The sequence below is a fragment of the Schistocerca americana genome, chromosome 3, assembly GCF_021461395.2.
Source record: "Schistocerca americana isolate TAMUIC-IGC-003095 chromosome 3, iqSchAmer2.1, whole genome shotgun sequence".
Lineage (NCBI taxonomy): Eukaryota > Metazoa > Arthropoda > Insecta > Orthoptera > Acrididae > Schistocerca > Schistocerca americana.
In genome coordinates, this window is record NC_060121.1 from 687146620 (window position 1) to 687171265 (window position 24646).

Consider the following 24646-nt stretch of genomic DNA (forward strand, 5'->3'; position numbering starts at 1 on the left):
CTATGCATTTGAGTTTGGTGTGTGTTAGGGCATATGTTGCTGCATATGAGCTTTTGGTAACATATTAAATTACTCCTTGAACTTGGAAGGATATTGCTCTATGTCTCCACTGTTGAGAAAATGGTATGTATGTAACAGAGTCTACAATGATCACATGTGCCGGGGAAAAAGCCAGAATGATATATTTGTAAATCCCTTTTAACTCATAAGTGGTCTGAGATACTAAAACAAGATTTTGGGAAATGATAGAAGGCAAAAAGGAGAGTATTTTGTCATATGTGTGATAAGTGAGACTTCCCTATCTACTGGGATATTCAAACAATTATAGTTTTTTAAATGAAATAATATAACTTTTAAAGACTGCTGAAAAAGCTACATGCTTATTTTTATAATGAGAATGAGCTTTCTCATAACTATTGTCTTGTCTTGCCCTCAGCTGCTAGTTTAACAATACACTGTTTCAGGATCTTGATGAAATTCCAACTGCATTAGAATGTTACTGAGATGAACATTTGTAAACTCTGCTGTGTTTATGCTAAAGAAGTAGATTTCAACATGGCACATCAGGAGTTACATCTTATTCAAAACTCATCACAATCCTTCATGATCCTATGTCTCCTCAACTAGCTTCTTAGTATGGCTCACAATTCGAAACCAATCCTGGGGTGTAACATTTGAAATGGCTTCTTTTGTCAGCATTACAACGCCACTGAGCATAAATTTCTTGTTATTAAACTGTGCCCTTTAGCGTTAGCCAGTTTGTTGACTTGGGAGCGTGGAGCTTTGGCTTGTACAAAAGTTCCATTAACCCTACCATACATAAGCTAAGTTCATCCTTATCCAATGGAACATTTCTTTGTACCCAGAGCAAAATATCCACTTTCCTCTAGGCATTGTTGGAACTTTATCCATCACAACAGAGTGGTATGGCATATTGTCCATTATTATGGTCGAATTCAGTCAAATATTTTGCAGCAAAACATTATCTTCACAGCCAAGAATGTGTTCTTGTAGAACCACTTTTATTGTGAATCTCACGTTCAGACATGCTGTACTGTTATTATTAAGGCAACATGAACACAAAACATTTGTTCACAATACCTGACTACAGCAGAATACTTCAATGCCAGAAAATACCACTTTAAAATGAGAGCTAATGAATATTGGTGCTTCTAATGTGTGACATCATGTGGTACTGCTTATCCACGGTGCAGCAACAAAGTCGCTTTACTAACCGAACTGCTGTCAGTGTGATAGGGAAAACTGGTTCACCAATGATATTACCTGGGCAATGGTGTCACGTCTCCTGTGGTGAGGCAAACATCAAACTTGCAACAGATTTTAAACACACTATAGGGTGCCTAGCATGCAGACAGGTTAGTTGCAGGCACTCAACTGACCTCCTCCTAACCAACATACAGCTGTCACTGTCACTGAGGCAGAAGCAACTTTCATCAGAAAACACAACAGACTATCAACCTGCCCTCCAATGAGCTCTCTTTTTTCTTGACACCACTGAAGTCACAGACAGTAATGGTTTGTGGTCAGTGGAATGCATGCTACAGGGCACCTGGCATGGATTGGTCCTTGAAATAACCAATTTGTAACAATGTGTGGCATCACTGCGGTGCCAACTACTGCTCAAATTACTGTTGCAGGTGCAGTATGATGTGCTAGAGCCATACACCAAACATGACGGTCCTTCCTCTCTGCAGTGCCACATGGTCGTCCAGATCCTGTCTTCTTGTGACCGTACATTCTTGTGACTACTGCTCCCAGCAATCTTGTACAGTGGCTACATTCCTGCTGAGTCTTTCCACAGTGTCGCAGAAGAAACATCCAGCTTCATGTAGCCCCATTACACTTTGCTGCCTTAAAGGCATTCATGACTAACATCAACTCACCACATCCAATCTCAAAGGTAACTAACACTCACAACTGTTACAGCTTGTATTTAAAGCAAACCTCATTTGCATCCTCACAGTGGTGGCATTAGTGCCACTCTTATTTGACTACTACAAAATCTGAATAGACATCATCTTTCAGATGTAGAAATGTGCCTACCAACTTTCATGTATGTTGCACAACTTCTTCTTTGTGTTGCTTTTTTGCCAGTTTATATCCATTGTGAGTGTGATTCCAAAATATATATTCCACGTATATTTCAGAGAAGACATTCAGTACTGTTTCACAGGATATCTTATCATGCCCATCACTTATAAAATGGAATCATCTCAATCAACTGTTGGATGATTAAAGTCTCCTCCAGTGATGATAATATGATTGTGGAACACATGTACCAGCAATCTGAGGTTCTGCCTGCACTTTTCAGTAACATCTTGTGGGTTGGTATGGTATTTCACAGAAGGATGAAACTATATGTTTATGGCCATAATTAACATTGAGTCTTGCCAAAACAATGTAGCCTATAGCTGCAATTTTAGTCTTGGCTGATTTCAGTTTTTTGTCTACTTTGCAAATACACCATCTCATTTCCTATTGGCCTATCCTACAATATCTTCTGAATCTCCTCTGCCAGTGCCTCTGGAAAGATCCAAATATGACCTCAATCCCTAACAACAGGTGTAGTCCATCCCAATGTACAACAAAATCAGCAGTTGGTTCCACTTTGTTTCCTCAAAGGCTGCTAGAACAGTTTCTTCAATGTGGTGAATGATGCCTCCAGGCATACATACTGAGAGCACTGGATGATCCTTCTTATCCCTTGTTGCTATTTTCCTAAGGGTTGCCATCCCTCAATGTACCGTCCAACTGCTAGTGATTAACAGATCCCTACTTATTTGCACTTGCTTCCCCATGACATACGTTACTGTAGGCTTCCAAATTGTGAAAGTAGTCTCAGTTTTAGTTTCTGTAGGAGGTAAGACCATGAAAGTTTTGGTTAGTGGGACAGATATAATACCCTGAGTTCAGCTTGGTCCCTGTATTTGCTGTACAGGATCCCTGTACCTGTAACTGGTATGTCGGTGAGTAATGACAGATCCCATATTTCCTGTAAGGGAGAAAATATCCACAGGACAGGATAGTAGCTGAGGTGCTTTTGTTATCTCTGGTATGTGTAATTCACTTGCAATTGATTTAAATTGCTCGAAGCAGAGTGATTTGCAACCACTTACAAACAGCAGCTAACTTGTCCTGTGCTCAACAATAGCATTCACAATCCAGTTACATTGTGGGTGCTCCATTGTTTCACAGAACAGTAAACAAATAACCTTTAACTGTGCTTGTTGACTCCCTTATAGCTTCTGGATATTTCATGCTACAAGGATTATAAGTTCCATTTAAGAACTAAAGTGATTAAGGTTTTCTGTCATAGCAAGAGAAGTAGACCTTCTCTGTGAAACACTTGGCAAAGTAACCCATTCTGTATAGGAATAACAACAATTTTATGCAAGGACATGAAAATGCATCATTTTTATGACATGGTATAATATGCACACAATTACAAAAGTTATTTTTTTGTCAAAAATATAACCAGATTAAAGTTTTTCAACAAAATTTACAGTCTTAGAACATTTTGAAGTACATATTATTATGAGATAGAAAAAAACTAATTTTATTCTTTTATGAGAATAAGAAAAATTCAGACAAAAACAAGATCAATAAACATTTTCATAGGATACTAGATAAAGCACTATTTTATGCTAGTTTAGAGATTTATCACATTTTACCTTTAGGAAAAGGACCAAATGGCTGTGCCTTTTCTTTGGGCTTGGTGACAGTGGCAGCTGCCGTTCCAGGGCTACTGCTTCTAGGACTAGAAGTGCTTTTTGATCCTGAAACAAATAATTTTGTTAATGTTTTCTTGTAACAAGCAGATTTAGCAGAAGAGTTAAATATAAATAAGTACACCTAAGTTAAAAACATTATTACAACAAATACCAAAAACTGTCTCTTGGAACAAACAGTGACAAACTAGGCACAAACTTTCTTGCACAGGCCACAGACATCACAATGTTCATAACGTTTATTTCTTCTGGCATATTTTCTAAGCTAGAACCAATAAGTCATATCAAACATAAGATGTAGATGTAGATCTTATTAGTATTCCTTCCTGAAACACATCTATCATTTTCTCCACTAAGGCTGTAACTTTTATCTCAAGTATTGAAATGAATCATCCTATACTCATTACCATCCTGTTCAGATTTTAAGTATGTCTGCAACCCATTTACATGTTATATAGTTCATACCCCTGCAACAGTCATCAGTTCAAAACTTATTCTACACAATCTTATGCTGCTACTTTGCTACTTGTACCTGCCTCAGTGAAAAGAATTGCATTATCAAAGAGAATAATGTTCATGAGATTGTCTATATTATTTATCAAGGGAATCCCTTCTTGCTGTTGGCTGGATGATGGAGCTGACAGTAAATGTGAAAGTGCATACAGAAATAGTCTACACATCAAACATACATTACCATGAGGACTATTTTGACCCTCCTCCTAGCGAGTATCTAAAACTGAATTTATTGTGACTCTTCATTTTATGTTGGTTGATGTGTTCTAAACATTTCTGTAATTTAAAAGCTCACTACCCAGCATCATTCATTAACACTTCTGTCAAAATCATTCTAATATATTCTGCATTTCATTTACCTTAGGATTTCGATTTTTGGTAACTTTTGTATTTCATTTTCTAGCATTTAGTTATGTTCTGGATTTATTTTATATAGTAGAAATTTTGCACAAACCAAAGAATCCACTGAACATGCTGGAGGTCTGGGCTGCAATGCCATTCAGCTCTGAACTGACATTGGAGAAGAAGTCTCTGCCTGCAGTGCGGCCTAGATCAGGCTGCACCAATAAGTTGTTTGGACCACCTCCCGGCTGTCCAGTAGCTGTCTGGATATTTCCCTGCTGCTGCTGTTGCTGTTGGTGCTGCTGTTGTTGGTTGGGCTGTGAATGTATGTTATATGAAATTGTTGCAATACAGTTCATATCTGGTACCTCAGCTATTTTCTTTATTTCACCAAGCAAGAGTAGGGCCTTAGATCTGTTTTATATAAAATATGTATAATAAGCAGTAATTTTAAATTAACTATAACAACAAAATATCATGCAATACAACTTTTTGTTGAGCAGGTGATGAGATGATGATGATGATGATGATGTCCCATACTCTGTGGAGCGTAAGGGACGATGAACAAGACCAGCACCATCGTACTAGGCAAGGTCCTAGTGGAGGTGGTTTGCCATTGCCTTCCTCTGCTGTAATGGTGATGAATGATGATGATTTAGATGACACAACAGCACCCAGTCATCTCGAGGCAGGAAAAATCCCTGTCCCCCCCAGGAATCAAATCCGGGACCCCGCCTTGGGAAGCGAGAATGCTACCGCAAGACCACGAGCTATTTAATAATATGTCCTGGCTAAATAAATATTGGCACAATGGACAAATTTACAAACTGCTACAGAGCTGTGAAAATGGCTGACAATGCGAAGACTGTCTATGCTTTTTCCAAGTTGGGGGCTGTGGAGCAATCTGTTTGGAAGGAGATATAGCTGGCCTATGGTGTTAGAGTAGTTACGCTATATTCGACAGATTTTGAGGAGCAGTAGCTGATTTAAAACTCAAAGCTGACTTAGCAGGAGCATAGGTGGAATTAGAACATTTGAGAGCTGCAGCTGGCAGTAGTAAGATAAGAAATAGGGCAGATGACTGGACTGTGGTTGAACTGCAAGATCAGGCAACAGACACGAAATGCAGTTGGCTTCCTAGCTTTCATCTACATGACTACATCTTCAGTGCTCTGGAGGACATGGACAAAGGAAATCCAAGGAATTGAGGGACAATCTGATGAGACAGGTAGCAAAACACAAGTAAGGTTAATAGTGGTCTGGGGCCTACAGAGTAGTCATAAGAGGGAGTATCTGAACTAAACAGAAATCCCTGTGCACTGAAATAAGATATAAACTTATTAGGAACAGTTTTATAATCTGAATTTACATATTGTATACATTGTAAAATATTTTGCTTCCAATCAGTGACTGATTGTTGTCAATGGTCTGCATAAGAGAGCAAATGTACTGTGGGCTGTTGTCGGTATGCCCAACTGTTTACAAAGCCGTCTACAAGAGATTCTAGAGTAAACAACACACATTATCCTTACCACACACACTTCTGTCCAACATATTTTTTTTTTCTTCATTGCTAATTTACCCAAAAATATGTTGCCATAAGATACCAGTGAATGAAAACAGGAAAAATAATTCAACTTTCTGACACATGAACTGTACAAGTTGCAGAGCTTAGATGTTTAAGATCTGAAACATGTGACTTCTAGTTCAGGTTCTTACTAGTACAACTACCCATAAATTTAAAATATATATTTGACAATAATGTTAAAATATTTTCCACTGTTTAAAACATATACTTCATATACAGATGCACCCCCATGTATTAATTCTAATGGTGTGTTCAGGACTTACACAGTACTGAATTGCATGTATTGAGTTCTATATAAATTCAGTGATAGTCTGTTTGCACAGATCCACTCAATAATTTAAAAAAAAATTATTTACATTTCATCTGCTGAAGTTAGTGATTTAGACTTGATTAGATTTCATTGTAATACTTGCATCATCAATAAAAGCAACTTTTTCTGTTTCTTGACTATACGATGTAAAATCATGTACATGTAACAAAAAGAAAAGCAGATCCAATGTCTATCCCTGTGATACACATATAGTGATTATTCAAATTCTGAAGAAACTGTTTTATTGTGTACACTCCTCGAGTTTCGTAACACAACACTCTGAATCCTTTTAGTTCGATAGGATGAAATCCAGCTACTAACAGTAACTCTGATGTCATAATATTTCAACTTATCTGCTGTAAATTATACAGTCAAATTCTTTAAACAAGTCAAAGAATATAACAATTGTCAATATTTTGTCATTTCAGTTCCACATCATCTGATTTGTGAATTGAAAAATTGCATGTACTGTGAAGAGACACTTTTTAATTCCTAGTTGAGACTGACTAATAATATGAGGGAGGACCCTAAAATAATCAGAATTGTAATGCTGTGCACTGTTTACTTGTAACAGCAGGTTGTGCCACAAGAGGGATCTTGCAGGATCTCTCCTAGGTAATTCCACCAGGAGGCATCACCAAAATGTGACTAGTGTGGTTTCTCTGGCAGTTCTGTGAGTATGTGTAAAGTGCAGAAGTGACATAAGAAAATGGCAACTTCTTATGAACAATGTGCAGCAGTAAAATTTTGCGAAAATTGTTGTGATGATGCAAACAGCTTACAAAGAACATGCTCTTAGTAAAACTCAAGTATACATGTGGTTTTCCTGGTTTAAAAACGGAGCAATAGCCAGTGAAGACCAGTCCCATTCTGCTCACCCTTCAACTGCTCAAAGTGAAGACAACATCAGTAAAATGATGCAAACAGCTTACAAAGAACATGCTCTTAGTAAAACTCAAGTGCATGCACAGTTTTCCTGGTTTAAAAAGGAAAAGTAGCCAGTGAAGATCAGTCCCATTCTGCTCACCCTTCAACTGCTCAAAGTGAGGACAACATCAGAAAAATCCTTGATCTGATCAACAAAGATCGATACAGGACAATTAACCAACTTGAGGACTTATCCAGGTTGTCCTGGAACTCAATTCAGTGTATTTTGACTGTGGATTGAGGATGCAAAGAGGGGCAGATAAGTTCATGTTGACACTTGTCACCGGAGATCAAAGGGATCGTCGTGTTCAAGCCTATCACAAAATAGGCAACAAGTCATAGTGCTATAGGAATCATCCAGAAAGTTAACAAGAGTCACCTCAATGGAAGTCAGCTGGCTCACCTAATCCAAAAACAGTTCAGCAGCCCCCACCCCCATCTAAGGGATCTTGCACTCGGAATTTGTCCCTCAAAATCACATATTAAATCAGCCATTCTATTTGGAGGTTATAAAATGGCTGCACAGAAGTTTAGAGCAAAAACATCCAGCTGTGTGGAAGTCTGGCAAGCAGTTCCTGCATCACTATGATATTCTCGTGTACACAGCTCTCAGTGTTCACCAGTTTTTGGCCTCAATAAACACAACTACCTTGACCTATGAGCACTATTTGCCAGATTTAGCACCCACAGACTTCTTCCTGTTCTCAACGATGAAAAGAGACTTGGAAGTTGAGTGTTTTGCTGATACTTAAGATGTACAACATGTCACAAAGGTGCTAGCCGACATCAAAGAGAATGAATTAAAAAGGCGCCTCCAACACTTGCATGAACATGAGGACAAGTGAATTAATGCTAATAACAGCACTTTACAGATGATTAATGTTGATTTGAAAAACAATAAAGTAAATGCTTTCTACAAAGAAATACAGGTTATTTTTGGGTTCTCCCTCGTATTGTTATAGAACTGTCTTGTGGTTTTTGCATACACAATTTTTCCTGTACCTTTGAAGAGACAAGTAGCAACAATGGTCAGTAATTTTTAATATCAGTCTTGCTACCATTCTTCCAAATGGAGCAGACACCAATACCTTTCAGTCTGTCTTGAAACATCTTCCATGACACTTATGTGTTGAATATGTGACTGAAAACATTCCATAAAAGTGAAGAACAAAATTTTAGTAATAAACCTGAGACATTAGCAATTCCACGGGAGTTTTTAATTTTCAGGGAGTTAATTACACTCTTAATTTCTTTGGCAGAGAATAGAGTAATTGTAATTTGCCTCAGTGTATGAGGCATTGCTTCTTGTATATATTCAATTTCTTTATCTCTTGAACTATCCACGCCAATCTTCAGAGCTATTTTGAAGAAGTAATTATTAAACATGTTGTCTATCTGACTGCCATCATTTATCATTTGGCTGTTTCCTTTAATAACAAACACCACACTTCTCTTAACTGATTTCCCGGTTTTTCTTTCCAGTATTGCCCATTTAGATTTACATTTTATTATCTGAATTACTGTTTTCAGACGTTATTTTGAGCTTTTTCAATTTTTCATCACTTTCTTTAAAACAGCATAGTATTTCTTATAACACAAAATCAGTTCTACTTTTCTTTTTGTCCTTGCCATTCCATAAAAATTCATTTCCTTGCACATGATATTTTTATCCCTTATGCAACCTAGAACATAGTTGATGTTTTAGTAGTGCCATACTTAGCTGACTGAAATCCATTAATAAATATATTAATTTGGGACTGATATATGGCACATCATTCCAGTCAGCTTACTGTAAGGCTGCCTTGAAACTTTCTGTTGTCTGTTCATTAATTACTCCATTTCCATGATCCTATTTCATTTTAATCAAATTAGTTGGTTATTGTAGCCAGTCATGCTTCAGGGTCTAAAAGAGTATTCACTACTGGGTGATCACCTACAGACATGTGTTTACTAGCATACTGCTTTCCTATGCAATGCTGGTGAGAAAATTAAATGCAAAACACATTATGAGCATTACGTAATATTTCCAAGTTGTTCTTTTTATTTGAATCTCTCAGAAAATTAATATTAAAATCCCCAAAGACTATAATTTGTTTTCTTTTGACTGTTAACTCAGTTTCCAGTAATAATATCTGAAAGTTTTCCAGTCAGGATCTGTTCACTGTAACAAATAGAAATTACTATTCCAGTAACAACAATTCACAAGCACAGGCTTTAAATTGCTGATATACACAGATACTACTGATGTCAATATATCTGTACTGTGTTACACACATGACAACTACTTCTTTCTTCATATTTTCCCTTCAAAAACTGGGCTGCAGCTTTACAGTCCTCTGTGTTTAACATTCCTGTGATTCTGTGGTGCTCAGACAGGAAAACTACACTAAGACCGTGACTACCTGACACTCGATATAATCTGGCAGACATGGCAGTCTATGATGCATCAGGAAATTTTCTTTGGCACAGTTGACAGCACAATCTGACATCTTTAAGAAACATCAGAACCACTCGTGTGGCATCTCATCAGTAACTATTGTCTGCCTCAATGAATGTATTCTCGCCAAGACAAACCTGTTAGCTTCTAGTTGGTATCAACACTTCTTCATTCAGTAGACCTAAATTTACACTACTCTACATTTTTATCAGTGTTGTGAGATTTAATTTCATAGTTTTTTTGATAAAGTCAGTGTATTGCATCAATATTCAGCTACTTATACACTGAAGAGCCAAAGAAACTGGTACACCTGCCTAATATCATGTAGGGCTCTGCGAGCATGCAGAAGTGCCAGAACCCTATGTGGCATGAACTTGACTAATGTCTAAAGTAGTTGGAGGGAACTGACACAATGAATCCTGGAGGGCTGTCCATAAACCCGTAAAAGTACAAAGGGGTGGTGATCTCCTCTGAACTGCACACTGCAAGGCATCCCAGGTATGCTCCATAATGTTCATGTCTGGGGAGTTAACTGGCCAGTGGAAGTGTTTAAACTCAGAAGGGTGTTCCTAGGGCCACTCTGTAGGAGTTCTGGACATGTGGGGTATCGCATTGTCCTGCTGGAAATGCCCAAGTCTGTTGGAATGCACAATGGACATGAATGGATGCAGGTGATCAGACAGGATGCTTATGTACATGTCGCCTGACAGAGTCATATCTAGACGTATCAGAGACCGTACCACTCCATCTGCACATGTCCCACACCATCACAGAGCCTCCACCAGCTTGAGCAAACCCCTGCTGACAAGCAGGGTACATGGATTCACGAGGCTGTCTCAACACCCGTATATGTCCATCAGCTCCATACAATTTGAAACGAGGCTCGTCTGACCAGGCAACATGTTTCCAATCATCAACAGTCCAATGTCAATGTCAATGGACCCAGGTAAGGCGTAAAGCTTTGTGTCATGCACTCATCAAGGGTACACAAGTGGACCTTCAGCTCTGAAAGCCCATATTGATGATGTTTTGTTGAATGGTTGAGATGCTGACACTTGTTGATGGCCCAGCATTGAAATATGCAGCAGTTTACCAAGGAGTTGCACTTCTGTCATGTTGAAGGAATCTATTCAGTTGTTATTGGTCTCATTCTTCCAGGATCTTTTTCTGGTCGCAGTGATGTCAGAGATTTGATGTTTTACTAGGTTCCTGATATTCACGGTACACTCATGAAATGGCCATATGGGAAATCCCCACTTCATTGCTATCTCAGAGATGCTGTGTCCTATTCCTCATGCATCGACTATAACACCAAGTTCAGACTCACTTAAATCTTGATAACCTGCCATTGTAGCTGCGGCAACTGATCTAACAGCTGCACCAGACACTTGTTGTCTTATATAGGCATTGCCGACCACAGTCCTGTATTCTGCCTGTTTATATATCTCTGTATTTGATTACGCATGCCTGTACCAGTTGCTTTGGCATTTCAATGTATGACTATCAAATAGCCTATAGCACAGTAAAATTTTTATACATACTGTGAATTTGTTTTTCAAACGGAGCAAAAGTATGCCTACAACAGTAAAATGCTAACATTTGACGTTCACAATCCATTAAAAACTGGACGTCATTAGAAGATGTGAGAAAGGTGAGAAGTGAAACATTATTATGATTGGATTTGATATTGCATGTTCCACTATATACAATATTAGAAAAACAAAACCAACAGCTTGAGAAATTTGGGTCAGAATTTGCATCTGTTAATGTGCTAGACATTAGGCAAACTGATGAGGGGAAGATGGCGTCATCTAGAAGTTTGCGGGTGGCATTCGTGGGGCCCCAAGCTGAGTCTAAGATTACTTCCACCTTCTTGTGTCAGACCCCTCCTGTTTTCTTTCCTGTCAGCCTCCCTTGGCCAACTCTTTTTTTTTTTTTTTTTCAACCCCACAGAATTAGGTTTCGAGACCTGAGGGTGACTTTCAGTTTCCTAACTCTCTCATCCCATTTCTACGGGCTTGGATGCACGACCCTAACCTAAGTTTGTGGGTGAACTCCCCAATGGCAGCTGCAGTGGTGCAGGAGGGCTTCAGTATGGTGCATATGCTTAGTGAAAAAGACAACGGATCCAGAGTACCACGGCAACAGCACGGTTCAACCTGAACAAGTTGGCAACTTCTGCAACCCACTCAACTTCACACTTAGTGATCCATCACTCCTGTGGAAACCTTTGTTTGGGTTGAGAGAAAGTCATGAATGCTGGGCAAGTTCATGGTTTTTAAATAAGTCCCAGGTGATGCAGTGCCTATGGAGAGGATACTCCACTTTCTCCTGCAAAGGTGCAGACAACATAATGGGGATTCACAGTTGCTGGTTTTAAGCCCTGCGCTGAGGGATGTGTGTGCATGCACCAGGATAACTCTCATCAGTGGGATTGTCCATTGTGGCTAATTAACTATTTAGCACCTGCCTCAAACTAGGCCACCTCTCAGTTAGTAAGGTACTAGTCCATTCCCCACCTTGTAGTTATATGAGTGTATGGAGCAGCAAGCATCTTGCAGTGCTTGATACTAGGTTGGTTATTGAGACATCTGGAAAAAACCATAATAAAGCAGCTCATATGAATAAAACCAATAATTCAATAACACAATTTGACACCTGGAATGTCTATATTACCCAGACATGACACTCCTACAGATACTGCCCCTGCAGTCAAAAAAACAGCCATAATTGACAGAGAACTGCTGCATTTTTGCACTGAGTGGCTGCATTACAGGAAACTCATCTCTCAGAGAAAGGCAGCCTGTGTGAAGATAATTACACCTTTTTCTGGAAATGGAGAGAAATTGGAGACAAATATGAGCATGGAGTTGGTTGGCATTGCAGAATAAAACAGACTGCTTAGGTGCCGTGAATAACCAAAATCTATTTCTGAATGATTAACAACTTTCAGATTAAGGACATCGGGCCCCATCATATTAATCTCAGCATATGCTCCCACTATTAAAGTGCCACCTGAAGACAAAGACAAATTTTACAAAGATCTAAGGAAATGTTTGAAGAATGTTTGTGGATCAGATAACCTCATGCTACTGGGAGACTTCAATGAAAGGATTGGGAATACACGGAACAAGCGGCCTGACTGCATTGACCCACATGGCACTGAAAATATGAACAAGAATGGGCAGCAACTGTTGAAACATTGCACCTCTCTTTTGCTCTGCATCACTAACACTTCCTTCCGGAACAGAGCCATGCACAAAGTAACATGGAAACACACACATTCGGGCCATTGGCATCAGATTGCTGTGCTTTTGTTAGCTAGTCATAGCTCATGTCACGTGATCCCAGTAGCCAATGACAGCAGATATTCAGAAGATGCGACCAACATCACATCCTTAATCCTGTACATATCACAATGCTGATGATGATACTGATCACTCTTTAGTTATGACCAAATCATGGTTCACACCAAAGAAGATTCACTTTGCTGAGAGCGTTTGTTGAAGAGTGGAGATCAACACCAATGCCAACCAAGACGATGCGCTACTTAAAAAGTTCAGAGAAGATAGCCCAGGTGAAAGTACATTTTCTTCAGTGCAAAGTCACAATATATTTTCCTCAGAGCTATAAAAATAATCAGTCTTTTGCATGGTAAAGGTTTTATACACCTGCATAGAACTTCCAGGCACTGTAGGAAAAGAAACACACCAAAAAAACAATGTGTTGTGGAAAGATCTTTGAAACACAGCAGCATCTTCATTGCATATTTTCATATTACAGAAGAAGAAACACAAATTCCACCAAATATAGCACAGTAGCTTCCAAAGCATTGAAATCAAGATAGTGCTGTGCTTTTGTTAGGCAGTCACAGCTCAAGTCATGTGATCTCAGTAGCCAATGACAGCAGATATTCATGGCATAGGGTGAGATGTACTCAGTCAATAGCAACATCACTGTTCAGTAGTGTGAACACATGAATATCAGACGTAAAGTAGACAGTGAAACAGAGAAGAAAAAGCAGCAAATTGATGCATGGCACTTGATGTACAGCCACCAAATAGTTCCAACTTGTCTTAAGTCTAGAAAGAGCTTTATCCCACGACAGTACTGCTAGAAAGCTGTCCTGAGACCCACTGCCCTTCTTTATGGTTGGACCCCCTACAAAATACAAACCTGAGAGCAGCAACTACAGTATAGTACGTGTAGAGCAGCGAATAAATTGGGAACATGAGTTGCAAAATGCAAAGTAAATATGGTCAAGTGAGGGTACTTTGAAGATGACCAGAGTGTATGTAGAGAAACACAGACAGTTAAACATTTGCTTATTTGCCCAAGGATGGAGTTTGTTTGCACAGCGGAAGATTTATTTTTGTGCAATGACAAGTTAATTAAAGCTGCAGAGTTTTAGAAGAAGAGAATTTAGATGTTCTTACCCAGACACAGAAAGTAAAGTAAGTAAGTGCACAAATAGGAAAAGTTAATGGTTTAAATTAATATACATACAGTATAGGTTCAACAAAAACCTAAGCTTTCACATATAATATTAGTTATCAAATTTTTCTGCTATATTTTTACGAGGGTTTGGTTAAGCAGATCCTAAGAGTACAGCTTAAATTGTACCAGCTGAATATTTCCGACAAGCACAGTTATAATTTTCACTACTGTGCACCAAACATTTTGTTGATTATCTGACTGGATAAATGTTCTATACAGCACTTCAATTTTTCCATAGAAAAGCCAATTACATGTGAAATAACTTGAAAAACTGACCTTGCAATTTTTTCTGAAGGATAATTATACATTTTTTGCATGATTTGTACACTATGAAAGAACTAAAAAAATATGAAAAACTAACCTTGGATCTTTGCCTTTTATTAGTGTCTGGTACCTTTATGATATAACAAACAAAAAAGTGCCACTAAAATTTTAAATAATGGCATAAGTGGCTAGTCTTCTGGTCCCAAAATATTTCTAAGCATTTGGTCCTCAAAGTGTTAAGTTTTGACTGAGATTCAGGCAGTCTGTGATTTAAGAAACATATCACACATTCTCACAAGTAACATAGTTCATCTTCTGTGAAAGGAAATTTACTTTGAAAATAGTGCTTCTCAATAGATCATTCACAATACTTCCCTGCAACATGTTAGAAATGTAAACAGCTGCAATATCATGCTCATTAAAAGCAGTTTGTTGTTACAAAATACTGCATAGTCTTCATTCCAAAGCCTTTGACATATTTTGCTCTCAGCAGATGTTTGTGTACTGTGTTTTGTTGTTGTAAATGGCACATTTTCTTTGCAACTAAAGTTTTATTTTGGTATTATGCTGCTCTCATTTATGTTTTACTGCTTCAGTGTTATTTTCCAATATCGGGCTGAAGTAACATTCTTTGTTAGAGTATCAGTTCTTAATGATAAAAATTACAAAAAACTAACAGAAAACAAAAGTAGTGAAAAATTCCAAGAATTCTAAAAAAAATTCCCAGCTTTTCCCAAATTTTTCCCAGATTTACCATTTATTGCAGAATCCACACTTGAGCATGATTTTACTGCACTTAGCTTCTCCAGGTCACTCCTGGTACTGTATTCTCTATTCTTGGTCAGGTTATAGCCAGCTCCCTTAAATACCAATACCTGCTCTTCTTCACTCAGACACCAAGTCAGTACCTTAATATCCTGCATTATCTGGCTAAGGCTAGCACTAGGTTTTACAATGCTTGTGATCTGGTAGCATGATCACAATTTTTTCCTGCGAGTGCTGCCATACTGCTCCCATGACTGCTACTCAGAAGAAAGGTCTTTTTTCTACTTAGCTTGGTTTCTGATCTGTCTCTTAAATTCTTATTAATGGTTTGTTGTGCTCTGTTTTGTTCTAAAGCTGAATGAGGCTCCTCTTCTTTAAAAAGCAGCAGAAAGCAATATATTTTTCTACTTAGCTTAGTTTCTGATCTGTCTCTTAAATTCTTATTAATGGTCTGTTGTGCTCTGTTTTGTTCTAGAGCTGAATGAGGCTCCTATTCTTTAAAAAGCAGCAGGAGGCAATATATGTTCTTTAGTTAAACAATTACAGAACTATGCAAACTACTCCACCTTCATCCCTTTCCTGTTACCTTTTCCCACATCCCAATTTCCTTTTTCCTCCCTTATCTCCTCTAATTCAATTTTCACTGTCTAAATTTCTACCTGATGGGTACAAATCTTTGCCTCTTGTACTGTGATCTTCCTATCTTTTACACAGAATGTACATATCCATGGGAGAGCCTCAATGAGAATCCTTTATTTTGGCCCACAGTGATCACCCCCCATGGAACCATAATTCATAGTCCCCACACACATAGCACAAACTATAAACTAACATGAGCCCATATGCATAACATCTTGTACATTTGTTACTATCATAAAAATTTAACCCATCATCCAGTTTTATATATTAGGGTCATTCAAAAAGAAATGAGGTGGAGGTTATAAAATGAAAAATGTTAAAGGGACCATAATGCTATTGCATATGGAAGAGAGTATGGTCTCTATAAGAGCACATGGGCGCAAACTCACATGAAGACAAAGTGAGCATGTCCAAACTTCGACCATCCACTGTACCTACTCAATCATTTTCAAAATAGTGGAGTGGAGGCTTCAAAAGAAGAGCAAAGGGGTGTAAAGGAATCCTTCCTAAATATCCAGTTCATTGATGACATATTTGCTATCTGGATTGAAGGTGAGGACACCCTATCCACATTCCTCCAGAACCTCAACAACTCCTCCCCCATTTGCTTCACCTGGTCCTACTCAACCCAACGAGCCACCTTCCTGGATGTTGACCTCTGGCTCGAAGATGGCTACATCAGTACCTTCGTCCATATCAAACCTACTAACCACCAGCAATACCTCCACTTCAACAGCTGCCACCCATTCCATACCAAGAAGTCCGTTCCATACAGCCTAGTCACCCATGATGTCGCTTCTGCAGTGAAGAGCAGTCCCTCTCAAAATACACCGAGGGTCACACTGAAGCCTGCACTGACTATAATTATCCTCCCATCCTTGTACAAAAACAAATCTCCTGTGCCTTATCTTTCCATTCTCCCACCACCTTCCAAAGCCCCACCATCTGGCCACAGAGGACCATTCCCCTCGTAACTCAGTACCACCCAGGCCTGAGCAACTGAATTACATTTTCCACCAGGGTTTCGACTACCTCTTGTCGCGCCCTGAAATGAGAAATGTCCTGCCCACTATCCTTCCCACCCCTCCCACAGTGGTATTCCACCATCCACCAAACCTACACAATATACTCATCCATCCTTACACAACCCTTGCTCCCAATCACTACCCTATGGCTCATACCCATGTAATAGACCTAGATGCAAGACATACATCCTCCCACCACCACATACTCCAGTCCGGTCACTTACATTACATGCAGGCCAAGATGGCGCCGAATGAAATTCGCGAGTGTGTTAGTTCCAGTAATAAATGTAAATTTAATGAAGAAAAGTGTGCATTTTGCAGAAATGTCGGTTGGTATTGTGACCAGTTATGTATTACGTGTTATATTGTGTTAAAAGTATCTGAAAAAAACTGTGATGCATCTATAAACTGTGAAAAAGAAACCATGTTGACGATCGGTAAACAGAACAGCATGAGTTCCGCAAATAAAAGCAAACAATCCGAAGTTTGTGTGAAGTGTAAGAAGTTCGACGTATTTAGTGATGGGAAGTGCATCTCTTGTTATTTAATTATGAAGGTGGTAGTAAAAAATGAGAAACTCAGTGTTTGCTTAGCATCAACTTCATCATACAGCCACGAAATTGCGCTTCAAGAAATAACAAACAGCAAACTATGCTCATGCAGAAAGAAAGTCGTTACAGGTATTATGTGCTTTAAGTGTAAAATTGTTTATCATTATAACTGTGCAAAGGTGGACTCAAAACAAGAGATATGGAAATGTGATAATTGCGTAAAAGTGGGCACTATAGACAGCAAGGAAGAAATAATTTCCGTGTTGTTAGAAGAACTGCAAAGACTGAAAGCTGAAAATGTCACATTGTCTGCCAGAAGTCAACAGAACAAAAGTGAATCCCAAGACGAGAGCACAAATTGTCACCAGCCCAAGAAGATACCAAAACATCTCGTTTCTCAGCAGTTATATTATCTGAATACAAGCAACCGTTTTAGTGCCTTAAGTGATAAAATTGATGAAACAGAGAAATCTACTCAGGTGGTAGGACGAGACAATGTTCCTAAAAATGCGACAAAAAGACCAATTGAGAGTCAGCCAACGAATAAGATTTTATTACTATCGGACAGTCATGGGCGAAACTGTGCATCATTGCTAAATGAATTTTTGAAACCCAAGTACTACACATCATCTGTTGTTAAACCAAATGCATGCCTCAGTGGTGTAGTTGAAGGGGCATCAGATCTTACTAGTGATTTCAATTTGGACGATGCAGTTATTATCCTTGCAGGAATAAATGACATTCGTAAGAAAAACAACTTTATTCCAGACTTAGAAAAGTTGACTGCAGCACTTGATCATACAAAGCTATTGTTATGTACCGTTCCCTACTGTTATGACAAGCCAGAAGTCAACGAAACAGTGTACAGATTTAATGAATATATAATGAATTTGTCATCTAATTTTGTTAATGTGAAAGTAATTGATGTCAATTTATTCTTGCAAAGGCCTGATTACACTAATCATGGACTACACCTGAACAAAACAGGAAAGCTCAGACTGTGCAGGAACATTGCTTCATCAGTATCAAACCCATGGAAACGGTGTGATGTAGTAAAAACACTTACAACCAGCTCTGCAAGAAAGGTCAGATTTTGTACCGGTACTGTAGAAACCAATTCATGCCAAGATAGACAGGGAACCAATGTGAATACAAGAAACAGATGTATAGCTGTGTCTCACCCTGTCACTGCCAATGACATATTAATACCATATGATGAAGTTCCACCCAAAGAACTTCAAGGACTGGAAAATAATTCCGATGCAGTATCTCCAAGGATAAAAGGTAATCCCCGATTTTCTACGAGAGAAAGAAGAATTCCAAAAAGAAACAGTGATTTTTTATGGCCAGCACCCACCAGACCTCGCCAACGACATCTAGTGAACAAATCTCCAGCTGCGACATAGGTCTTAATGTATCCAACACAGTTTTGAGTGCAACGGGGACTAACGGTGTTAATGGACAAGCAGACCAGCAGAAGGACAGTAGAGGTAGCTATAAGAATCTTATTATTCTTCATAAAAATATCAGAAGTCTCAAAAGTAAATTAGAATTTTTATCTGTAAATTTAGGGGACATGGACACTGTTGACCGTCCTCATGTTTTATGCCTTACTGAGCATCATGTAACAGTTGGAATTGATGGGCTGCAGCTTGATGGGTATGATCTAGCTACTCATTACTGCAGAACAAGTAAGGAGAAAGGTGGTGCTGTAATTTATATAGACAGTAAAATCATTTATAAATCTTTAGATCTAAGTAAGTATTGTGTAGATCAACATTTTGAAGTTTGCGGGACTGAAATTTCTGCAAAGGACATGTTACTTACTGTGTTTGCAATTTACAGAGCTCCAGCAGGGAAGTTTTGCATCTTTATGAATAAGTTAGAATCTCTTTTGACCAAATTGTTCTCTAAAACTAGAAATTTAATAATTGTAGGTGACTTTAATGTCAACTTCTTAACTGATAACAACCTCAAAACTGACCTGGACCACCTAATGAATTCTTACAACTTGGCTGCGATGGTTACCTGGCCCACTAGAGTTACAGAAAATTGCAAGAGCCTTCTAGATAATATTTTCATTGACAAGAATAGAGTCAACAGTGCTAGTGTGAGCAAAGTAATTTATGGCCTGTCTGACCATGATGGACAACTTCTGAAAGTAAATAACATCAGTTTGTGCAATAAAATCTCCCACACCTATAGGTCCTATAGATGTATAAACACTGAAACTGTGTCTGCCTTTAACGACTATTTGTCACAGATAGATTGGGAGCCAGTGTACAGCACATCAGATGTTAATGATAAATTTAACCTTTTTTAAAATCAATTTATATCTGTATTTGAAATGGCTTTCCCAAAAAAAACTGTCAGAAAGAACAATGAGGTTTCTTCCAGTAAACCATGGATTACTGGAGGTATAAAAATTTCTTGCAGGACTAAGAGGGAGTTACATGCCTCACTAAGAGTATCAAATGATCCCCTTGAAAGGTCTCATTTTAAGTTATATTGTAAAATTTTAAAAAGGGTGATAAACAAATCCAAGAGCCTGTATATTAAGTCTGAAATTGATAAATCTGAGAACAAAATAAAAGCAGTTTGGAATGTTATAAAGAGAGAGTGTGGCAAGAGTAACAAGAATGTTAATACCACAGAGATAAGCTATAAGGATGAGGTTATTCATAATCCTGTAACAGTTTCCAACATATTCAACAATCACTTCATAACTGCAGCAGAACAAGTAGGTTGTAACGGTTCCTTAAATGCTGCTACGCATTTATTACACAGAGCTAACCCTAACACGTATGACCCAATTTGTATTGCCCCAGTTACTATTACTGAAGTTAAAAATACCATCAAGGCCTTAAAAAATAAAAATTCCACTGGTATTGACAACATTTCACCAAAAATACTGAAGCATTGTAGTGACCACATATGTCAAGTCCTGTGTCACATTTTTAATGAGTCTATCCAGCAAGGTGTTGTCCCAGAGAGATTAAAGCTTGCCGTTGTGAAACCACTTTTCAAGAAGGGTGACAAAACTAATTTATCTAACTACCGTCCAATATCACTACTAAGTAGTTTCTCAAAAGTATTAGAGAAACTAATGTATACAAGAATTGTAGAACATCTTAACAGCCACAACATACTCAACAGAAACCAGTTTGGTTTCCAAAAAGGTAGATCAACTGAGCAGGCTATTTTTTCTCTCACAAATGAAATTTTAGAGTCAATAAATAATAAAATGTCACCTATTGGAATTTTTTGTGACTTGTCTAAGGCCTTTGACTGTGTGGACCACAACATTCTCTTACATAAGGCTAATTTTTATGGCTTGCGAGGTAGCATTGGTAGATGGATAGAATCATATCTGCAAAACAGAAAACAGAAGGTGATAATTAATGGTGCCAATGATAGTCCCATTTCTTCTGATTGGGGCACATTAAAGTGTGGTGTGCCTCAGGGGTCCATCCTAGGACCTTTGCTTTTCCTTATCTTCATCAATGATCTCCCACTTTGCACAGACACCGAGTGTAAATTTACTCTTTTTGCCGATGACACCACTATTCTGCTTGAAAGTCGAACTAACAGTGACCTAGAAAATAAATGTAATGCTGTACTCGTTGACATCCTACACTGGTTTAAGTGCAACGGACTAACTCTAAACATTCAGAAAACTCAGTATATGCAATTTCACACATCTCAACAAGAAAATGAAGTATGCCACTTAAACTGTGGTAACCAAAATATACTACACTGTGAATCATCTAAGTTCTTGGGGGATTCTAATTGATGGCAAGCTGAACTGGTCTGAGCATATCTTAGACCTACATAGAAGGCTCAGTGTGGCAACTTATGCTCTGCGTGTAATCACCCCCATTGGTGATGAGGACGCTACTAAAGCTGCCTACTTTGGTTATTTTCATTCTATCATGTCGTATGGCATAATATTTTGGGGCAACAAGCCTTTAGCCAAAAAAATATTTACTGCACAGAAGAGAGCTGTTAGAATCATGAGTGGTGTTCATCCAAGACATTCTTGCAGAAGTCTGTTTCATAAGTTACAAATATTAACACTTACCTCTCAATTCATATTTTCTTTGATGATTTTTGTTTCTAACAACCTATCTCTTTTTAAAACTAATAGTGAATGTCATGATCATAATACTAGGTCTAAAAATGATCTACACAGGGATCTGAAACATTTAAGTCTTGTTCAGAAAGGTGTTCATTATTCAGCCACAAAAATTTTCAACTCCCTTCCATCAGGTATTAAAGATCACATTAATGTCTTACCTACTTTTAAATGTAAATTGAGAGAATACCTAATGGTAAATTCCTTCTATTCTCTTGATGAGTATCTACAGATAAAGCAATGATTTTTTATACTGATAAAAATTTGTTTGCTATAGATCACATTAACTGTTTAATTTGGAAAATGTACTATATTTCCTTTTTAGGTATTGTTTTATATTACTTGAGCTATACCTTTGATTTGATTTTAACCTACAAACTTATTCATAATCTTATGGTACATTTTTGTCATTTTATATATGTGTATTATTTGTTTAATTTGGAAAATGTACTATATTTCCTTTTTAGGTATTGTTTTATATTACTTGAGCTATACCTTTGATTTGATTTTAACCTACAAACTTATTCATAATCTTATGGTACATTTTTGTCATTTTATATATGTGTATTATATCTGTTGTATGTAATCATGACTCATTCCACATCCTTGTGATTTATCACAATACGGATTAATGGAATACGAAATAAATAAAATAAAATAAAATAAAATAAAAAAATCCCATCAAAGGCAGGGCTACGTGTGAAACCAGTCATGTGATCTACAAGGTATGTTGCAACCATTGTGCTGCATTCTATGTGGCTATGACAACCAACAAGCTGTCTGTCTGCATGAATGGCCACTGAAAAACTGTGGCCAAGAAACAAGTGGACCACCCTGTTACTGAACATGTTGCCAAACATGATATCCTTCATTCCAATGACTGCTTCACAGCCTGTGCCATATAGATCCTTCCCACCAACACCAGCTTTTCTGAATTTTGCAGATGGAAACTTTCTGTGCAATACATCCTACATTCCCACAACACTCCTGGCCTCTACCTTCATTTGTCACTGTCTTCACCCATCCAGCCCCTACCATGTTCCCATTCCAGCATTACACAGCCATCATTCCATGTTTGATAGGGTTCTTGTCTGGAGAACATACTGGCCACTCTGGTTGAGTGATGTCGTTATCCTGAAGGAAGTCATTCACAAGATGTGCATGATGGGGGTGCGAATTGTCGTCCATGAAGATGAATACCTTGTCAATATGCTGCCCATATGGTTGCACTATCGGTAAGAGGATGGCATTCACGTATCATACAGTCATTACAGCGCCTTCCATGATCACCAGCGGTGTACGTTGGCTCCACATAATGCCACCCCAAAACAGTAGGGAACCTCCACCTCGCTACACTCACTGGACAGTGTGTCTAAGGCATTCAGCCATACCAGGTTGTCTCCAAACACGCCTCTGCCGATTCTCTTGTTGAAGGCATATGCAACACTAATCAGTGAAGAGAACATGATGCCAATCCTAAGCAGTCCATTTGGCATGCTGTTGGGCCTATGTGTACCGCACTGCATGGTGTCATGGTTGCAAAGATGGACCTCGCCATGGACATCGGGAGTAAAGTTGTTCATCATGCAGCCTATTGCGTACAGTTTGAGTCATAACATGACGTCCTGTGGCTACATGAAAAGCATTATTCAACATGGTGGTGTTGCAGTCAGGGTTCTTCTGAGCCATAATCTGTATGTAGTGGTCATCCACAGCAGTAGTAGCCCTTGGGCGGGCTGAGCAAGGCATGTCATCGACAGTTCCTGTCTCTCTGTATCTCCTCCATGTCTGAACAACATCGCTTTGGTTCACTCTAAGATGCTTGGACACTTCCCTTGTTGAGAACCAACTCCTTCCTGGTGGAATGACTGGAAATGACTAGCTGTCAGACCCCCTCCACCTAATAGGCACTGCTCATGCATGTTTGTTTACATCTTTGGGCAGGTTTAGTGACATCTCTGAACAGTCAAAGGGACTGTGTCTGTGATACAGTATCCAAAGTCAACAACTATCTTCAGGAGTTCTGGGAACTGGGGTGATGCAAAACTTTTTTTGATGTGTGTACATAACATTATACATGTAATGAACAGACAAGGTAAATTAATTCATATCTTGTGTGCAAGATTCTTAGACAACACAGTCATTACGGACAAAAGTAAAGAAACAAAATAAATTAATTCTTATCTTGTGTGTAACAGGAGCAGAATCAAATGTTAGGATTCACAGACAACATAGCTCTTATGGGCAAAGGTGGATAAGAATTGGTTGATGTGTTGAAAGAAATTGGCAGCATGCCTAGCACACAACATGGTTCAAGGATAAACAAAGCATGGAGATGGTAAGAGTAGTAAAAAGAAGAATAACAACAAGCTAACATAAAAAATATGGAATGACACATTAGTGAAATAGTTCACTTACCTGGGCAACAATATTAGGCAGGGTGGCCACAAAAACAAGGAAGAACCAGTGGTAGACTGACACAAATGAAGAAAGCTTAAATAGAAAAAGAGGCCTGTTGATATGGAAACAAGGAGTAAGTCACTGAAAGTGTTCATTTATGGTACATCATTGTATGGAAGTAAGATGTATAGTGTTGGGGATCCAGAGAAAAAGAGGCTGGGAACATTTAAATGTGGTACTACTGAAGTATGTTAAAAATTAAGAGGGAAGATGAAGTATGAGATAAAGAAATACTACAAAGAGCAGATGAGGAAAGGAGTGATGAAGGGACCAGTTAATGGTGTGGTTAGGTGTTCTTGCAATGGCATCAAGGAATACTTAACTTGGTACCAGAAAGGACAACCATGGAGGAAAAAGGCAGAGGCAGGTAAAGACTAGAATATGCAAAAAAGATTTTAGTGTATGTTCTGTGAGCAGTTACACATAGAGATGAACACAATAGGA

The 24646-nt window shown here is 38.4% G+C and overlaps 1 protein-coding gene across 1 annotated transcript in view; it reads right to left on the minus strand.

The window, feature by feature from the left end:
- Nucleotides 1–24646, minus strand: part of LOC124606313 (MAP kinase-activating death domain protein) — a 612624-nt gene that overhangs the window by 349641 nt on the left and 238337 nt on the right. Inside the window, exons 23-40 of the mRNA XM_047138295.1 lie at nt 19748–19815; nt 18970–19141; nt 18607–18711; nt 18447–18504; nt 18233–18329; nt 15581–15882; nt 15382–15515; nt 12960–13028; nt 12765–12881; nt 12543–12669; nt 12386–12457; nt 12095–12197; nt 11904–12025; nt 11408–11442; nt 6755–6858; nt 5974–6032; nt 4717–5018; nt 3693–3797 (exon numbers count right to left, since the gene is read on the minus strand). Of these exons, the coding sequence (XP_046994251.1) occupies nt 3693–3797; nt 4717–5018; nt 5974–6032; nt 6755–6858; nt 11408–11442; nt 11904–12025; nt 12095–12197; nt 12386–12457; nt 12543–12669; nt 12765–12881; nt 12960–13028; nt 15382–15515; nt 15581–15882; nt 18233–18329; nt 18447–18504; nt 18607–18711; nt 18970–19141; nt 19748–19815 (2151 nt within the window). The remainder of the gene's footprint in view (nt 1–3692; nt 3798–4716; nt 5019–5973; nt 6033–6754; nt 6859–11407; nt 11443–11903; nt 12026–12094; nt 12198–12385; nt 12458–12542; nt 12670–12764; nt 12882–12959; nt 13029–15381; nt 15516–15580; nt 15883–18232; nt 18330–18446; nt 18505–18606; nt 18712–18969; nt 19142–19747; nt 19816–24646) is intronic.